This window comes from Oxyura jamaicensis, chromosome Z (genome assembly GCF_011077185.1).
Source record: "Oxyura jamaicensis isolate SHBP4307 breed ruddy duck chromosome Z, BPBGC_Ojam_1.0, whole genome shotgun sequence".
Taxonomy (NCBI): domain Eukaryota; kingdom Metazoa; phylum Chordata; class Aves; order Anseriformes; family Anatidae; genus Oxyura; species Oxyura jamaicensis.
In genome coordinates this window covers 79,376,396-79,399,397 of record NC_048926.1, presented here as the reverse complement: position 1 = coordinate 79,399,397, position 23,002 = coordinate 79,376,396, and the positions used below count along the sequence as shown (strand labels likewise).

General features: G+C 35.8%; 1 protein-coding gene across 6 annotated transcripts in view; it reads right to left on the bottom strand.

Annotated features, from left to right (window-relative positions):
* ADGRV1 (adhesion G protein-coupled receptor V1) overlaps positions 1-23,002 on the bottom strand; it is a 291,563-nt gene that overhangs the window by 200,519 nt on the left and 68,042 nt on the right. For all 6 annotated transcript variants that reach the window (XR_004746216.1, XM_035310214.1, XM_035310213.1 and 3 more), the window contains 18 exons: positions 19,962-20,571; positions 18,782-18,997; positions 17,574-17,789; positions 16,145-16,389; positions 15,769-15,950; positions 14,207-15,018; positions 12,729-12,938; positions 11,488-11,618; positions 11,126-11,225; positions 10,453-10,632; positions 8,717-8,880; positions 8,057-8,150; positions 5,470-5,548; positions 4,843-4,981; positions 4,201-4,342; positions 3,451-3,713; positions 1,680-1,855; positions 849-973 (listed from right to left, as the gene is read on the bottom strand). Coding sequence is in view for 5 of the 6 variants with exons in the window: in XM_035310214.1 (XP_035166105.1) it covers positions 849-973; positions 1,680-1,855; positions 3,451-3,713; positions 4,201-4,342; positions 4,843-4,981; positions 5,470-5,548; positions 8,057-8,150; positions 8,717-8,880; positions 10,453-10,632; positions 11,126-11,225; positions 11,488-11,618; positions 12,729-12,938; positions 14,207-15,018; positions 15,769-15,950; positions 16,145-16,389; positions 17,574-17,789; positions 18,782-18,997; positions 19,962-20,571 (4,084 nt within the window). In the remaining variant the exon portion in view is untranslated. The remainder of the gene's footprint in view (positions 1-848; positions 974-1,679; positions 1,856-3,450; positions 3,714-4,200; positions 4,343-4,842; positions 4,982-5,469; positions 5,549-8,056; positions 8,151-8,716; positions 8,881-10,452; positions 10,633-11,125; positions 11,226-11,487; positions 11,619-12,728; positions 12,939-14,206; positions 15,019-15,768; positions 15,951-16,144; positions 16,390-17,573; positions 17,790-18,781; positions 18,998-19,961; positions 20,572-23,002) is intronic.

Genomic DNA, 23,002 nt, shown 5'->3' with positions numbered 1-23,002 from the left:
CTTCAGCTCTTTTCCAACCCCATTCTCTTTATTTACCTGCTAAAACCAGACCTAGTACCAGAAATGTTGAAGTTGTGTCTTAGTTTTTGGTATAAGTGTATATAAATACATAGAAATGTTACAATACTAAGGATATAATGAGAAGTAAGCAGTAAATGTGTTTGTCATTCATTACAACTGCACATGGAAGATGCATAGGCAATTTGAGTCTGACTCATAATAATTCATCTTGGAATTTAGCTAACAAGAAAATTAGCTAGATAGCAAGTAGTTAAAAAAAAAAAAAAGAAAGAAAAAAAAAAAAAGAAAAAGAAAAAGAAAAAAAAAAGAGAGAAAAAGAAAAAAAAAAGGACAAAGATATTTATAAAATGTTCATGTTTTGTTCCCTAGTTACAACATGTTCATGTTTTTATTCCAAGACAGTCCCTAAGCACTGTCTTGTCAGAACTAAACTCCAGGAGCTAAACTCTTGCATGTCACATGTCATTTATACTGTGTTAGAAAGATCCTGAGTTACAAGTAGTACAGAACAAATTTTATTACACACACACAATAAATAAATAAATAAATAAATAAATAGATAAAAGGCTAGTGACAATAATGTTCATATTAGCAGCAAAGACAGAAATAGAGATTACTGAAACTCTGGCAGAAGTGGCTGATGACAAGGTGACTCTTAAGCAGCTGAAGTACTTTATCTACTAAATCTTACATAGGAAAATATTAACTGAATTGTGTCTGAATACTTGAATTTATATTCCCAAGCTACATCTGCTGTATGCTTGGTTACTCTCTTACTATCTCCACTTCTACAAAAGTAGTGGACATTCTCTGTAAAGTGAACGTACTGATGCCAAATGCAGTATCTGATGATGTCTCCCACTCAACGCTCACAGACATGTTAAGCCCATTACTCCGTGAAACTTTCAAATAAGCTGTAGTGTTGGCTTCTTCAATTATGATGAAATTTGTCCTTAATGTGAGAATCATAAAAATAAGGAAAAACATAATTATTTTATAGTATATTCATTGCTGTAATAAAAATAAGATTTTTACTCTACACTTCCAGATGCAGAATATACAACAGAAATAAAAAGTAAATATCAGTAATGGGTTTCAGTATCTGATGGAATGGAAGCTACATTAATTAGGGTTTCCCAGTGATCCTTACCACAATCATGCAAAATCATACACAATTCACCAAAATCTTTAACTAGACCGAAATTTAAGTATATTAAATTTAATTAATATTTTTTTGGATAATATTATTAATATTAAATATTAATATAATTATTATTAAATATTAATGTATTAATAGAATAGCGTAGATATGTTTTTTATTTAAATAATAAATTTATTTAATCTGCATGGTTTCAGCTGAATGGTTTTTAAAAATGGCACTCCATATGAGTCACTTGCTTCTGAAAAACAGCCTTCAGTGAAAGTATATTTTATACAGGTTTAAAAATAAAAGTAAATTATAAAACGTATGACTCCCTGGACACTGATACGAGGTTTGGAGCTTTTAACATGGAATACTATCAGTGGAATATGTAGGCAGTAGTGAAGTACTGGTTTATAAAGAAAAATAACAATAAATAAATAAATTGAAATTTGGGGTTATGAATAGAACTGGAGTACAAGCAACTATCTCCTATTTGCTGATCGGTGTACAGTACCTATTTCTAACTGTATAGATGCTGAAAAGCCCTAGTGGAGCCTGGTTTTGTAATACGGTAATCATAGTTTCCACTCTCGTGCCTAGTCTGGCTCCTCCAGTTGGATTGAACAGGGTGACAATGAAGTGCTCATCCATTTCTGGTTCTTCATCTAGTACCGCAGAAATATGCAGCGTCTGATAACAAAACAAGCATACAATGTTATTGAGACATGATAACAGATGATGACACAGCTCTATCAGAACATGCTACCTTTTTTTTTTGTTATTATTTATTTCAATATAACGCTTTGAATAGCATAGCAGGAGAAGAGCAGCTCATGAAGCTGGAGAGGACTGAAGTGAGGTAAGCTCAGACCGAGTTCAGACAAAGGTTCTAAAGCCATCCTTCTAGTGGCCCCTATACGTGCAACATTAAGATGAGCACATTGACGTGTTGTTGTTGTTATTCTCTTTTCTTTCTTTTCTCATCATATGATCCTCTGAAGTTTTTGATCCTAATTTCTTTTGTTCTCTATTTATTCCATACATTTCTGGGTATAGTCACAACACAGCTATAAGTGTAATCAGTTAAGTTGGTTTTAATTTATTTTAGTTGGCAACTAAGCTATCTTCAGGGAAACAGGGTAATCTCACTACTGGTGCTGTCAAGGAAGAAAAAGAAAAGGAAAAAAAAAAAAGCAAGAATAGCGAGAAATTTGAAATACTCTTTTCCTCTTGATGCTTCTCTCCCTCTCCTATACCACTGTGGATGAAGATCAGGTCTTCTCAAGGCAATCTCAAACTAACAAAGAGCAATCTTGAGAAAGCTAAGTGCTTCACTTTCATTTGGGGCTCACTGTCATCCTTCACACTACCCAAACAAGGAAAAAAATTCAGAGGTACACATAGCCTTGCTGTAGAGAGTAAAAAGTTAGTGATGATGCATTTGGAAATAATACAAAATTTATAATATTTTATATTTCTATTCATTTCCACAATAAACCATACTTACCAACTATAGTAAGAAGGCTCCAACTTCACATAGATCTGCTGCATTGTGATTCCAAATGCATTTAAAAGCGAGAAGTTGAAAACCAGTGTTTCCAAGAAAGGTTTGTCTCAGTTTCTATCCTATTGCCTGTAATACGCTAACACTAGCTTCACCAGCTTTACTGGCAAAAATAAATAAATCAAATTGTGATTGAACTTTAGAAGAGTCAAGATTCATAAACTTAAGCTAGTTCATTTTCTAGCTGACATTCTTGTGAGGTCAGTATAGAGGCAGTGAGCTTAATACTTAAGTTATTTTCCAGTCCTAAGACAGACAAATGTTCTACTTTTTGTATTTGTTGCGGCACATTCTGTTTAGTTCAGACTAACTGAAATGTTAAATTACAGAATGGGGTTTTTACTTTGATCTTAACTATTAGGCTTGCAAATTATCACTTTATAAGTTTGCATTTCAGTGATAGGTTGACTACATAAAAAGAGCTGTTCCAAAGCACACGTGAATGTTATCTACACAGTGCATTGCATTATTTTCAATTTACCTCAACCCTTACAAAGTGAGAAACACCTAAAGATGAGCGCACTTAATTTTCACACACGCCCACATCAGATAACAGGAAATCAGTCACAGTTCATGACTCAATTCACTTTATGAATGAAAGAAGAAAAAAAGAAACAGAAGATAAAGCACAGACATTTCTGAAATCTCTCCAATATCAAAAAAAAAAAAAAAAAAAAAAAAAAAGCCTCCAACACTTCTCTGGTAATAACTAGCATATTACCTTGAACCTGACTCCCTCTTCGAGCACAATATATCCTTGAGAAGGGGTCAAATCCATTGTTGCCTCTGAAGAATTAATCTCACTTACAAGATACTGAACAGTCACAGTGCCAAATATTCCCTGAGGTGGTTCTCTGATAATATTCAATACTGCAACACTTTCCATCAAATGGATAGATGTTTGCTCTCTCAGGAAGAAGTGATTGCTGTTATTGAATGACAAAACTCCATGGCCATCATCATTGGCAAGGATAGTAATTGTAGCTTTTGAAAAAGAAATAATGAAAATATTCTTTGGTTAACATAGTAAAATATAAATATACATAATACAGTAAAGTAATACGTAACATAAACTCAAATACATTCTTCCTTTAGTGTGTATATAATGCTTATGTGTCCATGACATTACCTGAAGAGAATGGGAAGGCATTTCACTTTAACTAGGAAGATCTCTAGACAGGAAGAAAATAACCTCTCCTAGGAAAGGATTATGAACTCTCTAAAAAGACCTCCGTTCAGTGAGGTAATACACATTGAAAAACTCATTTTCGTGCTTTCTGATTCATTGCTTTACATATAAACTTTTTAATTGCACAGATTTCACAGGGATGTTTCAGAACCTTCCACAGGAGTATAACGATTCACCATAGCAGGGCAATGGTGCTTTCTGAAATATGATTATTCAGAAAAGTGAAACTAAAATGTGTGCCACATAATTCTAAAGAAATGGAACATTAAAACTAAGTTTTACCTGTTGTGTTCTCCCCTAATTCCAGCCCCAGAGATGGATTTGTTAAAATTAACTGGAACTTCTCATCACCTTCAGGAATCTCATCATCAAAAATCATGACATCAACAGATTTATGCCTTTCTCCATCAGCAAAAAAAAGAGTCTAGCGTTGAAACACATAAAGCACCGAATACTTACATCAGTTAATATCACACAGAAATTTTTGACTATGGTAAACAGAATTCTGTGAAACAGGAAGGAAGGGAAAGCATATGAAGAGCCATATTCTCTGTTCCTTATAAACTGATTAAATCAGTAATATAAAGATGCAGCACATTACAGAATGAGGACAAGAAATAATTTATTTTGAAAGATGTGTTGCAAAAATCGTCTACAAAAAGTTTGTATGACTAATCAAAATTAAATTTGAAATAGATGTTTGAAAGCTTACATTTTGCTTTATACTAAAAAAAAAAGTAAAATAAAATAAATAAATAGTAAGAATAAGAATATTTTTATTTCATTCCATTCAGATTACCAAAGGAACTGGAACAAGTTGAAACATCTAGCATCACTACTGATCATTCTGCAGAATAATCAAGAAGATATTCTTTTATGGAAGCTGAAAGAATAAAAAGTACTAGATTTAGAGTTGCTTCTTACCCTTGAGGTTACATTAAAATCCAAACCCAGTTGGGCCTCCAAATTTTGGGCATAAAAAAATACAGACACATTGCCATATGATCCTCTGTTTCGGTAAGCCATTACTGTCAGATTCCCATGAGATTCACTAACTTCAAAACTAAAATAAAAAGAAAAATTCTCAGTGTTCACTGATTATGTTATTTTGAAAAAGATGGTACATTTTTATTACATTTTTACTCTGAATTATTCCCTACATTATAGTCCTCTAACGCATCCCTTTTACCTGTTTTTCTTATCTAAATAGAATTAAGCAACAGGAGGGTTTTTTTTTTTTGGTTTGGTTTGGTTTTTGCTTACATGAATGGTGAGGCTGTGAGAGTTGATGCAGGCTGGGGAGGTTAGGCAAATTGGTAATATAAAAGGACAATAGTGAAAGTAGTAATAAGTAAAAGAATTCCAATTAGATGAATAGTAAATTTTGTTTTCACTGGGGGAATCCCACATTCTAGTTCAGCTGAATTGAATGATTACTTTACTGTCTCAAAGACGACCTTATTTTTAACAGGAGTTTTACTTTTAGAAAGAAAATGGGCAACACCAATCACTAATTGGCACAGTGAGTTCTTCAAGGAAGATGAGACTTACTTGGTACTTTCCCATTCAATTACTCCTCTTACACCATCATTAGCATCGATAACAATTTGAGAAGCTAAACCTTCCACATCTAAAAGGCAAAACAGAAAGACAAAAATTAAAGAACAATAAAATCATTTTCCTTGTTTTTCAAGATTTACAGAAGCATTTATTCAATCTGTATTAATATTACAGTTTCCTTCCAAAAAATGTGTAGGAGAAAATGGGAGTGGGCAAGATAACTGGAAAGTGTCCATACTACTAGAGGTGCAATAACGTTGTCTTGAATTAGCATTGTAATATTTAACAATGCATAACAAAAAAAAAAAAAAAAAAGACTAAAGAAAATTTAGAAAGTTAAACAGCTCATAAAACATTAGGAAATAACAAAATCTAGATTTGTGATGGAATCTTAATTTGTCTTCACTATAAGTGCTTATTACAATGACATTCAACATTTTGCAGACTGTGCCATTCTGAGTATGAGAAAGACAACAAGGAAGAATAAAAAAATGATTCAGCAGTTCATGTTCTACTCGTGCTTCAGTGCCTCATCATACATCCTAATGGCACACCTCAGATCCACTACAAATACACAATTATTAATTTATTTGTGGGGTGTTCACATACTGTAATATTCTACTGCTCTGTAAAGTCATACAGATATTTACAACTCGCCTGAAATAGTAATTGAATACACTGCAGTGAGAAAAACACCAAATAATAGGTTAATGTCAGAAAAGTCCACTAACTTCAGAGATCAGAACTTTTCAGTCAAAACTTAATAATTCTCAGAAAGTAGGCTGTTGTTTTTTTCAGACAACAGCACCACACAACTACCTTAACTTACTTCATTTTACTTTTTATAAACTTCAACTTTCTAAAGCCAAATTGACTTCACTGAGTCTGCCATAAGTATATTATATTTAGATCCATATACATTTTTCCATCAATTCAGATAAAACTGAACAAAAGTAGAAGATTATTGCCGTGAATCTAAGCCTGTCACTATGAGGAAGAGATGAAGATGAGCAATAGCTCTACACAGACAACAGAAATATTACTGAGGTTTACAAATCCTGAGGGAGTTCTGGCAGTTACAGACATTTCTGCTTCACTCCTTATCCGCATTTTCTCATGTCACTCTGAAGTCAGATCTGTTCACCCAGGATCTCTAAGAGTTTGCTCTCAACATCAGACCCCTTATTCCACGTCTGGCATACCACCCCACTCCTGACTCTCCACTTCACTCACACCCACACCAACCCACCCACCCACCCACACATTTTTTTTGTATTTGGGTCAGGCTATTTCTTCTACCAGAAGACTGGAGCAAGAACAGAATGGACAAAATAATGAAACGATCTCTAAGCTGTTTGGGTGAAACCTCAATCAGAAACACAGGTCACTGAAGCTCGGCACGCTCACTTGTTCATCACAGACACCAGACTTACTTAACATATGGCACACAGATGGCCATGACAGGAGCAGTGCACGCAATAAAAGCCAGATGTGTAGAACTGACTGCACATGCCTGTAACACGTGCAGAATACCCATCCCTTTTGATATTAGACCCCTCATTAGAAATATCTTGGATAGGGTATGGGATTACTAGAAGTCCTGAAGGAAGGCATGGCATTGACTAGGACCTAAATTTTAAACCATAACAAATCAAAATACACCAATGCAGAAAACAAGATTAGAAAACTGTCTGACAACAGAATTCACTGTGACATGTTACATGAACACATTTTTGCCTTATGACTTAAAACTGTTATTTTCTCATTGTAAGTAAAGCTGACCCAATGCAGTATCACGTCACTGTTAAATGGTCATGGTTCAAGGAGAGAGCCAACAAGAAAGTGAGACTATACAACACAGTTTAGTTTGGATGAATCCTTCATTCTTATATGTTACTCCTTTCATATTTTAGACTCAACTATTCACAAATCAGCAATGAGTCTTGCAAGTTACCTTTCAATCTGTAACGAATTAACTCAGTCACTTCTATAAGCATGCAAAGAAAAGGGAAAAGAGTCAAAGAGGATGTCTGAAATTATATAACTAGTCTTTAGTACCACTGGATAATCCAACAGTTCTTAAAGACAATGACTACTATTCTACTGAGTTCTGAAGAAGCAAAATGAGAAGCAGACTAAGCAAATAATAAAGATCATTGCAAGAGTAGGAAAACCATAAAATGTTTCCTAAAAGAGATAAAAGAATAAAAACAGACTTTTAAAAGAGTGAGCAGAGTAGCCACATAAAGGTTTTTTTTTGATTTTTTCCATTTTTTGGTTTGTAAATGAAAATCAGATGAAAAAAAATCACCAATAAACTTTTCAAATAATTGCGCTTTCTGACTGATAATTACTAACTGCTCTATGAAAATTAAATTATAATTTTCCCAGAGTTTAAAAAGCAAGAGATTAAGTGTAATAATAAATCTATTTCATATTCTATGAGGTTTCTTCTAAATAACTACGTCTCATCTCAGCATAGTTGGTAAGTAAAACAAATAATGATAATCTCCCAAGGTAATATAATATAAACCATTAAAAAGGAAAACTAAAAATAATTTGGTGTAAGATGCTTTACCCAGCTTAGGTGGTGATGACGTTGAATGGTTCATGATGAGTTCCACTGAAGTTAAATTAACCAAGAAGAATTCTTGCACCTCTGGTATATCATCCTGCAAAACACAAATACAGTACATCCTCTTCTCATTTTCCTTGAAGAAACTTCCACAGAAGTCACCAAAAAGGAACACACAACAAGTCTCTAATATTACTGCGACACTAGAATTCATTTTTCTGTTTTCCTGAAATAATTTTATTGGGTCTGAAACTGATTATTGTGCAACAATTATGAAGTAAGACATTATATATCATTAAAAAGATCCCGTGGCAACAATGAACTATTCTTGCAAATAAATTACTGACCAGTTTTAGAGGCATGTATCTCCAGCGATGAAAAAGTACGAGCCTGTAGCCAGCCATGAAGCACACTGTTCTAGATACTATTAGATAGTCAGTAAAGTTTTAATGAGACAACTTTATTACCTTTAGACAGAAGTAGAGCTGCTTTCTGTGGCTATTTGATCCCTTGTGATTTTACTATTAGGACTGAAACAATCTTTCTAAATGATAATGAAATAGAATACAGGGCTTCAAATAATGGCTGCAAGCTTTAGTTCCCAAAATATTCCCCTTTTGAAATCATACAGAAAAGTACAGAATTAAAGGGTTTAGAGGTTACCTCTAGAATAGTAATATTAATAGCAACTGATGTTTCTCCTTCTTCTAAAATCAGTGAGCCAGAAGCAGGTACGTAATCAGCTCCTGGTTCAGCCACGGTCTCTTCTGTGTGATTACTTACAGTGAGCAATCCTGTAACTGTGGCATATGTAACATTGATAGTACCTGTTTCATTTGTGAGGTGAAAAAAAAAATAATAATAATAAATTGTTTTTCAGTTCTCATATAATGTTCACTGCAATAGATAAAGACAAGAGATCAAATCCTCATCCACAAAATGAAAGGACTAACTGCAAAACAGAATGATTAAAAGACTAATCCAAAATACACTGGAGCTAGTGTACCTTTGTTACTGTTATCAATGTGCCTTCAATTTGACCTTGGCTAACTTGTCTGTCTGCACAGGACTCAAAAATCATTAGGTCCAAATGTATCCAGAAATTTGAAGTTCTGTGGACCATAAATATGAAATTGCTGAAAGACTAACTGGGACATTTCATGTATTATTAAAAAGAGTTTTTGCAACAAGGACACTTTTTGGGAATGACTGATATCTATGAAAGGCTATAAAGACAGTGCTGGGAAACACAGATTAATAATTCTAGATACTTTTCTGGGCTGATTGACAAACTACAATAGGGAACAAAATTAGGGGACACACGGATAAATATTACCAAGGGGAAAAGTTAAACATTCTAGTTTTGAGAATAAAGCCACCTCTCACTAATCTGGTAGGGTAAGTCAGGTGGCAAACATAAGGAGTGTGATCCTGAAATAAAGTGACAGATGAAATTAAAAGCTGCTCTATATGAAATAAAATGTAAGGGATAAAAGAGTTGTAATTAATAATTAAATAATGATGCTTATTTTAATTCAGTAAGAGATCTTGCACTTACTATGAATGGTTATCTTAAAGCATTAGTTTACCGAATAGTGTTCAAAGAGTAAACTAGAGTATGGAGTGGTATTAAAAAATAAATGGAAAAATAGTGTCATTAAAATGCCTCTATAACTCTCTGGTGTCTCCAGATCTTGAAAAGCACTGTATATGTGTATATCATTTCAAAACAAGTAAGGCAAAAGAAACAGATTATCACCAACGTCTAAATATAGTCCAAAAAGGCAAATAGGAAATTATTATACACGTTTTCTCACAATGCAAGTTGATATTTTCAAGCAATAAACACAAGATATATATATATATATATTTCACGAAGCACGCTATTGTATTGTAGAATTGAATACTATATAGTTTGAAGGATGTTAATGGATAAATTGATTCAAAGAGGAATCAGAAATTGTCAGAGGAGACAGGTAAGTTGAATTCAGTGGTTTGGAACAACCTTTTTCCATGGGACATTCCTACGGTGCTGACTTCCGGAAATTCAGAGAAAAAATATGTGGGATGTGTATACATGCCACTTTTCTCATGTTTTTTATTTTTCTCTGAAGAGACTAATGCTTTGAGACAGACTCGTTAGACAAAAATATGGTAACCTTAATAGCTACCTGATTGTGTTACAGCTTTCAGATCCCTTGCGGTATTAATGAGGATTATGACTCTAGCTCTAAGTAATATTTAGTTTCCAAGTCTGCAGAAAGAAGCTTAGAATTTCTGAAAAAAATACCAGCTGCAACCAAGATTTTTCCAAACTTTCTGGCCTCATTATCATGGCTTTTATTTGCCTAATGATAATCAAAACGAAACTTCCTTTCGCTTGGAGTTGTTATACAGACCTAGAGATCCAAATTCTCTGTTAATAAAAAGCTGAATCGTTTTGTTTTCCTCTGGGATTAAAACCACCCTGGATGTGGAAGCAAAATTCAAGATTCCATGTGGTTCATCACTAGCTTCTACTGTTAGAACAGCTTCATAACCTTGACTATCCAAAACAGCAGCACCTGTAGGAGAAACTCCTGCAAGAGAATCAGTGGACTGCAGTGAATGAAGTGTTATGCAACTAATATTTTTGTCTTATATTACTGTTAATGTTACATTTAAATGATGGTTAGTAGCCATGCAAATACCATGAAACCAAAGCTCACTAAAGTATGTGGATGGTCTGGGACCTACACATGTATGTATACTTACATTCTATAACAAATAGAAACAGAAATTTTATGCATACCAAATACAAAGTCACAAAAATGTATTAAAAAATAAGAAAACTTAACAAGCCAGTGCCAAATATCAACTTCCCTAAAAACCCTATATTTTAAAATGAAATAAAACAGTATTTCCCAGGAAGTACCTCCAAGCCTATTTCAATAAAATGTTAATGAACTTTGCACACTTTGCACCAGCTGCAGTTTGCTCAGCCCTATGCCTCCAAAATGAATTAATAAAATTAAAAATATTATATCATTAAATGGTACTTTTAAGATGTAGCTGGCTATAGTTCTGCATTACCTTCTGTTTTCATGTTGTATAGGATGACTTGGTATTCTTCTTTTTCTTCAGGAATATGGTCATCCAGCAGATCAACATATAATGTTGTATTCAATGTCCCCTATTTGTTTTAAGGGTAAATTGATTAGCTATTATTTTATAAAATACAAGTGGTATCAAAATGACAAGAATTTTGAACAATTTCTTTAAGAAGAGTTAAGTATCAAGAACTGTAAGCTCCCTCCAGTTTCTAAGTCCAAAAGTAAGTGAAAAATTAAATAATCAAATCAAGAAAGAAACACTGTTAAAAAAGCAGACTTTTTCTCAGATCAGATCTAATCACAGTATTTTCCTGTAGCGAACATCACTGTTTATAGACGTACCTCAGGAAAAAAAAGCATTCCAGAATAGTTTGCAAAATTTTGTTTAACATTATGCCCTACTATCTTCCACTCAACAGTAACATTTCCCAGTCCTGGAGGAGTTCTTATGATGTGGAACTGTAGCTGTTCTCCTAGGAATAAAGGACAAGATGCAATGTTTCAGGGTCTCCTCTTCTACATATTGGTTATAAAAATAAGAAGTCAAAAACATTCATCACATAGTTAAAGTATTTTTTTTTCTGAAAGATATTCATATTTTTAATTGTCAGTTTGAATTTCACAATAGTTATATACCACATTCACTTTGGTAGCATGCTATGGATAACATTTAACCAGTTGAAATTATTCAGGGTCATCATAACCCTCATCATAACCCATCAGTTCAAACACCAGAGAAACATGATACTGCAATACACTGAGATTCCATCAAAGGCCATCTAAAGCAATCACCACCAGTACTATTATCATCCTATGCAAAACTGCATCAAACTGTAGATGAAACATGCAACGTATTCTTTAAAACAATAGTATAAATGTTTGGTCCATACCAAATTATTATTGCTCTTTCCCCTTTACTCAGCACTGGTGAGGCTGCACCTGGAGCACTCAGTCCAGCTCTGGGCTCCCCAGTGCAAGACAGACCCAAACATACTGGGAAGACTCCAACAGAGAGACAAGGGACAGGATCAAGGGACAGGAAGAAAGGCTGAGAGAGCTGGGACTGGTCAGCTTGGAGAAGGGGAGGCTCAGGGGGATCTCATCAGTGTCCATAAATACCTGAAGGGAGGGTGGAACAGGACAGAGCCAGGCTCATGTCAGTGGTGCCCAGGGACAGGACAAGAGGCAGCGGGCACAAACTGGAGCACAAGAGGTTCCCTCTGAATATCAGGCTGCACTTTTGTGCTGTCTTGGGAGCACTGGCACAGCTTGCCCAGAGAGGTTGTGGGGTCTCCCGCCTTGGAGATACTCAAAAGCCTGGACATGGTCCTGAGCAACCTGCTCTAGGTGGCCCTGCTTGAGGGAGAAAGGACCAGATGACCTCCAGAGGTCCCTTCCAACCTTAACCATTCTGTAATTCTATGAATGCTTGCAAGAATTCAAAGTACATGTCAAGTATGTGGATATTCTCTGCTGGTGTTCTCTGAACAGTGAAACACAATCATTGTGAGTCATTCTCAACAGAAAGCACAAGGATGGAAACTGACATTAAAATTTGAGTGTGGTCAACACAAAGAACCCACCTTCACGACCAATAACAGATCTTGAGGCTGTATGGAAGCTTATAATTCCTGCCACATTGTCACTTGCCAGAATAATCACTGTGACAGTGTCAAAACTGGGCAAAATTCGACTCCCTCCTTCAGTATGGATGAGGCTGATTTCAATACTTTCATCATCCTCTGGCTCTGGATCATCTATAATGGGCAGTGTGACCATCTTCTTTGTTTCACCTACAAGAAGAATGTATACAAACATGTGTCCACTTGAAAACTACCTTGTAAAAGACTTAATCATCTAATTTTGAAAATAATTAATTACCAAAAATATATTATAATTGCATGAAACAAACTTACTTATCCTTCTGGAAGTCAGTGAATGTCATTATGAAATTTTATTTAATTACTATTGATCAGTCACATTAAGCCAATAAAATGATCACATCATTAAATATACTATGTAGAAATTAATTATATAGGAATTATTATTTCTGAATGCCAAGAATTCTTTATTTTCATTACAAATTCTATGACTTTAAAATTTAACTTAGAAAAGGGGAATATCATTCTTGAAAAAAAAATATATTGCCAGGTGATAAGCTCTCAGATGAACCATACACACAAGGGTGTCCACTCAATATGAGTACATTTACTGAGCCAGGGAATGCATTGAAATGGGCTGACATTTTGTTAGTTCTTCGCCTTTGGGACTATCAAAGAATAATAATGTAAGCAGCAAACACTGTTAATCTCTAGTTGCTATATATCCATTAAAATTTACAACACAATCCTGTTGTTCAGTGTGTGTGCATAACCCAGCTGTGTTTTATGATCACGAGAGTATCAATTTACAGAATACACATCTATTTCCTGCTAGATTGTCTTTCAAAATACTTCAAAATCAGTTTTTACTAAACTTATAACTGGTAATGTAATTACATGTCGGCCTCAGAATCATTGCCGGCAGCCATGCCTTACCATTCAGATGATTTATCAAGGTACCACACTAGAATCTTTACTACACTCCTGGAAGTTGCTTTCAAAATATCAGTTCGATTAACTCAGACTTTGAAAATATAAAACACATCATAAAATAAAGCACGCTGGATGGTACTTAAGTAATGTCTGTGAGTGACTTGTTTGTCCTGTTTGCAAATCTTTTAAATATGTTCTGTTACGTTATGTTTAAATACGTTCTGTTATGTTACAATATGATCTCAGAATTTAAAGAGATGTCATGAAAAATTGGTACTGTAGTGACCAAGGGCTAACAAAAGACCACTTAGGCCTGATTCTCATTTCCATTAACCTTGCTGTAACAACTATCTTCAGTTTTATTAATCCTTACTTATGTGGTAAAGGAAATCTTTATAGTGCATACTGCAATATTTCTTTAATAAAAACCCTTAGATACTTATGGTGCTTGTATTGTGTACCTGTCACGTTCTTTTTTCTTTTTCTTAGTTTTATAAAACAGAAGCCAAAACAAGACCTTGCCTCACCTTCAGCAAACACCAGAGTCTCACCGACACCTATAAAATCCAAGTTTGGAGTAGCAGTCCCACCAATGACACGCCATTCCACTGTCACTTGTCCCAGGCTGCCTTCTGTTCTGTGTATCATTAGCTGCACGTTGGTCTGAGGCCGTTCCTCTACTTCAACATACAGACCTTTTGCTGTTGCATTGGGACTTACACTGTAGATCTTAAACACTCCGAATGCGTCTCCATTCATCATTATGATAACTGTGGAGGTATTTGGCTGTCCTATGGATGGCTGGTTTTTTAAGCTGGCTGAGACGTTCATCAGTTCTACTTTCAAAAGGGTTATAGTGAATCTCTCATCCAGTTCTGGCAGGCTGTCAGGCAGTATGGTAACTGTTAGATTTGCAAACTCTTCCCCTTCCTGCATTACGGCCCACTGTCTTGTAACAGGTTCATAATCACTGCCAGCGATGGCTTGTGTGCTGAAGAGGGAAAATGCACTGGTAACATTTTTCTTGTAGGTCCAGAACCCTGAAGCGTTAGTTAATGGGCTGATATCTGACGTCAGCCAAAGGCAGAGAGGAATCCCTGAGGCACTGGAAAATGTAAAGGCCGAACATGCTTGTTCTTTTAGGCACTGAGCTGCACAGGAATACACAGGGTCACTCGCTGCTGACACATTCACTCTGGTCTTGTATGGTTGGTCAGGAATTCCTTGTACAGGGGACTCGTAATAGGCCAGGATATCCTGACCTTGCTCCATAGCAAGAGCTACAATGTCAGTCTCAGAAGTGCTGTAGAAAATCTGCAGCTGACCAAATCTTCCCTCACTAAAAGACATTATAATAAAATAAAGTCCAGTTAGTTGACAAAGAATCTCTAATATACTACATGTTTCTGGGTTAACAGAAGTGAAGAAAATCAACTGACCCTTTCTGAATTGCTGTAAAATTCCAAATAACATATTAAAATGCATTCCCTTTGATACTAGTACCAGAATTACTGAGTTATCTTTTTTTTTTTTTTTTTTTTTGGATAGCAAGTTTGATTATTTATAGCTCAGGTAGTAGTCTGTTAAGAATGCATATTTGTAAACATTTGGTTCTAGGAATTAACTTAGTCTTCAGGACTTGGCAGCTCTCCTCACTACCAAGGAAGAAAAAGCCGGTGACGCCCAGACTCATCACCTTTTCTCTAGGATCACATGCATAAAGCCTGTTTTCCTTCTCTTATTTTCATCCTGTAAGGGCTGGCCCATTTTGTCCTCCTGTTCAAATCACAGGAACAGGCTACCAGGCAGGTTTAAATGATTTGATGATTAAAAGGACAAAATGAATAGTAGTACACTGTGTACATTGAGTTTACATTGTGCATTTCAATGTATACTACATTTAAGTAATTTATGTAATAAGCAGACATCTACGTCAAAAACGATGTGTTTGAAATGAAAATATGTTGAGATGGCAGATCAAGGAATTGATGCACATATTTATATGAGAGGAGCATGAAATTTGACATTATAGTGAAAACAAAAGTAAAGAAAAAATAGTAATTATAAATAAAGCAAACATTATACAAACCTTCGCCTGACTGTTATGTTTGCCAGCATATTTCTTTCTAGTGGCTCCTGAACTCGATATAAGGATTGATGAAAGAAAACTGTGCCATAAGGATTATCATTGGCAGGTATTATAATACTTGCCACGCCATCTAACCCAATAGCACCACCACTGGAGGCTTGAGTTAATTCTACACGGACAATCTCAAAGAGAAGAAAAGAAAAAGAAATAATGCAGCTAGACAATTTGTGTTTTTTCTAACAATAATTACAAGCAGAGTATAACATGAAATTCTAGCACCTCCTTGCCGGAACATTTCTTGTTTTCCATCATACATATTTCTAGAACAAGTCAAAACTAATACCATCTTCAAGGAAGATGTAACTGCTTGACTTACTTCTTCTATTTCTGGAACATCATCAGCCAGGATTTCCAATAGTAACATCTGGAAGGCTTCCCCAGGGGCAAAAGTAATATTGCCTGAGGCAACCTGCAAGTCCTCATCAGCGGGGTGTCCACCAATGGTAGCAACCCACTCAACAGTAACGTTACCAAGTGTCCCAGCGTTGCGGATTACTGGCAGACTTATGGGTACTGATCCAAATTCAGGCTCCTCCACAGTGAATTCAGTCATCTGGAACACTGAAGCGCAGCACAAAGAGGTGTATTTCATTAACAGTAATATTTAAAATAAAAACACCATCCTAGTTACTGAATTATATATATTATTTCTCTTGATTGCATTCATTTGCACAAGTAAAAAAATGTTAATCAGGTTTAAACTTTGAATTGAACTTTCAGTATCATTACTTTCTATCAGCAAAGAAAATTAGTACAAAAATTCAGCCCCCACCCAAGAGTTTATTCCAACATATCCACTGTTCAAGGCTAGCCATGACCTAAGTTTTTAGAAGATGGTAAGATGGTATTTTTTCCCAGCGAGGAAATTTTTTTATAATTTTTAAAGTCAGTTATGGAAAAAGTGTGTCAACATATTCCATCTAAATTGTTTCATATATAAGTCTTTCATGTATAAAATCCTTATTGTTAAGAATGAAGTTAAAGAATTATCCATGTGGAATTAGTTACTTTTGTCAATTTCCTTTACCTTCTGCTGATAAAGTGGAATAACTGAAATAAAGTTGGGTACCAAAGGGAGAAGGAGTAATTCAAATAAAATGGCAGGAAAACATACACCAGAAATACTGAAATTAATTATAAAAATAAATAGAAAAGATAAATTTATAAAATGTCATTAAATTTTTGAAATTACTATTTTTTTCTCAAAACCTGTGTAATGAAACTATTTATGGAAAGTGTCCACAATCCATTTTATTGATAATGACAGAAAGAAGAAAAACTACAATAACTAACAACCAGAACATACAAGAATGCAATTTAATTCGTATTTGTACTTTCCAATTTCCCCAGATATTTAAACTTGCTTTGCCTGATTATTTTGTAAAACAATGACACTGCACTATCTAAACAGATTTTGGCATGTAAACTTAAGCTTAAAGCTATTGCAGAAATGCAACATTTAGAATATATAAAAAAATAATTACTTTTTTTTTCAATTTTTTAATTTTTTAAAATTAAAATCCATCCCCATTAGGAGACTCCAAAATCCACCTTCATCTCACAAAATCTTGATATATAAACTGACTGAATGCTTCGATTTTGCTATATAAGGGCAGCATTTGCCCTTAATTACACATTTTAATTTGTATTCTGAAAATTTTTATTCCATTGCCTAGTAATAACTCACCCACAAATCAGCAGATTGCTACTGGAGAAGAGAAAATATGCAAACAAGACTCACTTACCAAAGGATCCAAATGGGTCATCAGAAGCCTCAATGGTTATGATTGCCCTCGTCAAAGACCCAAGCAAGGCTCCTCCTGTTGTTTGATTCAGCAGCTGAACATAAAAGGACTCCTCAACTTCAGGATTGATATCATTAATGATATAAATTGGCACAGCTTTACTTGTTTCTCCTTCTAGTAAGACAACATCTGATGAGGCTACACTGTAGTCCTCACCTAGATTTGTACATGAAAAAATAACAAAACAATAAAAACACAGAAGAATATTAAGGCATTCTGGTTCATTATGAAACATTACTAATGTTTATCAGCACTAATATTTATCTTTTCTTTTTGCATTCCCTTGTGTTCATATGTTGGTGTGGGTTTTTGGTGTTTTTTTTGTTTGTTTGTTTGTTTATCTTCATACCCAGGAAATACAATTTTTATTTCCTACTGCATTTTAGATATCTGGATGGATGAAAATAAATCTCATCTTGGCCAAAACAGAGTTTACACTGTCAGTCCAAGAAGCAATTACAAAAGTTCCATTATTTTCTTCCATTGAGAAGATCACACTACTACACTATTTCTATATTTGATTTCTGATAGTTGTCTGGCTTTCCAAGAGATAAAATTAAACAGAAGTACCTTTTTCAAAGGAGATTTTACTAAAGCACATAAGGTTGCTCGTTTCCTTATGAAGCTTTTCAGGGATCACCTGAGAGCTTTACCTTTCATTTGCAAAGTAAAAGTCTTCTTGAATTGTGCTTGACTTTTGTCTGTTTCACAGATGAGTCACCAGGTCTCATTTTCCCTCCAATAAACTCAAATAAGCCATGTATGGTAGGCCGAAATATGTACGAAGGACTAAGTAGTAGCTATATATACTACTACAGGATTTTTTATTTTTATTTATTTATTTATTTATTTGAGAAGGTGAGCGGCCACCAGGGAAACAAACAGCCAATTCCTTTCCTGACTTTTGCTAGATTCTTCAGTGATAATATCTCTGAGCTTTTCAAAATTTGATGTAAGGTCCCTTCTATAGGACCTGGATTACTATCTCCGAAGTACATTCACTAGGTATATCACACTTTGGTATTTTTTCTATTTGTTTTACTAGACTGCATTCAATAAACACTTGTTTGCTTTGGTTACTCGAAGCATATAGTATGCTCTTTCTGGTCTAACACAGAATGTGTATGTCTACTATTTTGATTTCTTACCAGCTGTTGCAGTTATTGGCATAGCTTTGAATTTCACAGAAACATCTGCAAAAATTCCCCCAGTTCTGGTCACGTTAATGATTGGTCCAATATAATTTTCAGCAACTCGCACAGCTGAAGCTGAAAGCTGAAGTGTTCCAAAAGCATCATCATTGGCATTGATAATTACATGAGCTATAGTCTCACCCGCTGATCCAAGACGAGGAGAATTTACAACTGAAATATTAAAAAAAAAAAAAAAAATAAAAGCAAGCCTGAAATGTCTCCTATATATGGCTATACAGTTCATAGACATACACCTGAGTTTAGCGGCTGGCTACTACTAGCTTTCAACAACATTTTCATTTTAGATTATAAAATATAACTACAAACTGCACGAACATACTTTTAGTGTTTGAATTATATTTGAATTATATTATATGTCAGAAAATCCACATTTTTACTAACTTATTATTCTACCCTGCTGTGAAGCATACAAAACATCAGTTCTTTGAAGAGGTGAGGTACTAAAAAATTATTTATTTGTTCGTAGGACAATAGAACTTTACACTAGCAATGATGAACTATAAGTAACCTTTCAGATTCCCAGTAGAATTATTTGTAGCGTTTCCCTTAAAATCAATATTAATCTGGGAGAGGCATGGGGGAGAGGGAAGGGAAATCAGGCATGCCAGGAAGCTCTTAAGCATAATTAATGCTGTAATGACCTGAATTTATCTGAATAAGGGATCAGGCAAACATCCTCTACACTAAAAAGCCAGCATGAAGCTGCAATTCTATACCACTTAATGTTTAAAAGGCTTTTTTGGCTTTCAGTAAGTGGAACTAGGTTATTTCCTATCATTGTGCTTTACAGAAACAACAGGTGAGCAGGTATTAGTACACAAAACCAATACAGTAATACAGTTGGCCTAAAATGCCTGGGATAAGGCAGATGCAAAAGGGAGAAAGAAATGTCCACCCCTGACAAAATTTTGTGGTAAAGGAAATATATGCTGACACACAGAATATTCATACTTAATGTGAGATATTCTGACATTGAACTTACAGGATTCTTAACTACACAGAGTTAGGCAGAGATAAAATTTTACTGTACTTTAAATTGTTGCATTTTATCCTATTAAATATAAATATTAGCCTACATATTTAAGTTTTTGGTTTACATATGAAAGACACTTACTTGGCCGATCCTGTACTTTCTCGATCAAAACAGTATTGTTTAGCTCCACAAAAACAGATTCTGATCTCTCAGGATCATCGTCATCCAAAATAGGCAAAGATATTGTGGCTTCACTTTCATTGGCTGCGAAGGTCACATAACCAGTAATGGGTATATAATCTTCTCCTTGTATTGCTCTAACAACATCAGGTGGAAGAAAGGGTGACTTTTCATCATCACCTAAAGTTCTGTATGTAACCGCTACTGTACCAAGAAGACCACCAAGCCTTACTATTGTCAGGGAGATATTTTTTGTTTCTTCCTCAACTTTTATTGGTCTGTTTCTCTCAGAAAAGATGAACAGTCCATATGGATCATCATTAGCTAAAACTGTTAATGTTGCATTAGTATTATTTCCAAGACGACCACTGGAGACATTGACGATCAAAACTGAAAACACCTTATCCAGTTCAGGCACGTCGTCAGGAGAAACTTGTATGGTAATATTTGCTCTCACTTGGCCAACATCAAATGTTACATTCCCATACGCAGAGACCAGGTCTTCTGTAAGATCACAGACTATGATCCAATACAGAGTCACCTCAGACAGGGCCCCATGAGTTCTCACAACCTAAGTGGAAAACACAAAGATTTATGTAGTTCTTTGTACTATACGAAAGAAGAACATAGAAGTATAAAATGTCATACAGCAAAGTCATAGAATCACAGAATATCCTGAGTTACAGAAGATCCACAGGGATTATTGGGTCCAACACCTGACTCCACACAGGACCACCCAAAATCAAACCACATGTCTGACAGAATAGTCCAAATGCTTCTTGAATTCCGGCAGCTTGGTGCCGTGACCACGTCCCTGTGGAGCCTGTCCCAGTGCCCGACCACTGTCTCAGTGTAGAACCTTTCCCTAACCCCCAGCATGACCCTCCCCTGTCCCAGCTCCATGCCGTCCCCTCGGGTCCTGTCGCTGTCCCCATAGAGCAGAGCTCAGCACCTGCCCCTCCGCTCCCCTCGTGAGGGAGCTGCAGGCCGCCATGAGGCCTCCCCTCAGCCTGCTCTGCTCTGGGCTGAACAAACTCATGAGGAGTTTCTTGCCCTCTAGACCCTTCACCACCATAGTGGCCCTCCTTTGGATGCTCTCTAATAGTTTATGTCCTTCATATATTGTAGCACACAAAACTGCATGCAGGGCTCAAGGTGAGGCTTCACCAGCACAGAACAGGGCAGGACAATCCCTTCCCTTGACCATCCAGCATTGCTGTGCCTCATGCACCTCAGAACACAGTTGACCATTTTGGCTGCTAAGGCACACTGCTGGTTCATATTTATCTTGCTGTCAAGCAAAACCCCCAGATCCCTTTCCATGGGGCTGCTTTCCAGCCTCTTGTCCCCAGGTCTGTCCGTACAGCCAGGGTTGCCCCTTGCCAGGTGCAGAATCCAGCACTTCCTCGTTTAACTTTATGTGATTGGCGATTGCCTAGCCCTCTAGTCTGTCAAGATTTTTATGCAAGGCCTCTCCACCCCCAAGGGAGTCAAAAGCTCTTCCTAATTTAGTATCCTCTGCAAATTTTCTTAGTATTGCATTTGAGTCCTGCATCCAGATCATCTATAAAAACACTGAAGAGAACTGGTCCCAAAATGGAGCCCTGTGGAAACTCACTAGTGACTGGCTGCCAACCTGATGTAGCCCTATTTGCTTTAACACTTTGAGCCTAACCCATTAGCCAATTGTTCACCCATCATATTGTATGTTTGCTGTATGCTTGACATTTTGTCCAGAAGGATACAGTGAGACAGTATTGAAAAATTTGCTGAAATCCCAAAAGATCACAATTATTGGCTTCCCTTGGTCAACTAGACAAGCAACTTCAGCATAAAAGGACATTAAGTTAGCTAAGCAGGACTTCCCCTGGTGAACCTGGTTGGCCATGACTAATCATGGTCTAAAATTTTGGGTAGACCTGTGTGGTGCCAGGTGTTGGACTCGATGATCCTTATGGGTCCCTTCCAACTAGGGATATTCTATGATTCTAAAATTCTATGATTCAATTGTCTTAAGACTGCATTGTCTTCCAAATGTTCTTCAGTAATTCCCTGGATAATATTTTTCATAATTTTACCAAGCACTAATGTGAGACTGACAGGCCTGGAACTACCAGGGCTTTCTTTCTTACCTTTTTTGGAAACTGGGGTAACATTTGCCAGATTCCAGTCAACTGTGACCTCTTCAGATTCCAAGACTATTGAAAAATTATTGAGAGAGGTCTCGCAATGACATTAACCAGCTATTTCTGTACTTTGGGATGAATCCCACTGGACCCCATATATTGACATATCCAGCTGGAGCAGCAAATCCTGCACAAGTTCAGAGTTGGCTGGGAGTTTATCACCATCACAGTCCTAAAATTCAGAGTTCTGTGTGTCCCTGAGCCCATTACTGGCGTTAAAGACGGCAAAGAAAGCATTAACCTCTCTGCTTTATTGGCGTACTTATTTGTGAGGTGACCAACCTCAACAAGTAACAGATTTTCTCTGTTCCTCGTTTTGCTGTTAGCATACTTAAAAAATAACACTTTTTGTTGTCCCCCACAGTACCGGCCAACTTTCACCTCTGAGCGAACAGAACTTCTGTAGTCCTTGTTCAGCTGAACACAGATTTTCCTTTTTCACCTAAATTCTAGAATAAGATCCCAGCTCAGCCAAGCTGGCCTTCTGCCCAGCTTGCTCAACTTCTGACTCTGGAATTGCCTGTTCCTTGCTCTTAAGAGGTGTTACTTAACTACCCAGCACTGATGGACTCCAATACCTTCAAAAGCAGGTTCCAAGGGGACCTCACAAACTAGTTAACTGAGTAAACAAGTAGAAGAAAAGTTAAACTTATATAAAACACTTTAATTTTAAGCTGAAAGATACACTTTAGAAAGTGAAGTATAAAATGTCAAAACAAATGTGCATGATAAAGTTAAGTTAAAATGCTGTAGACCTATTGTAAAAATACTGCAGAATGCTCTGTAAAATAGACATAAAAGAGGACTCCAAAGCAA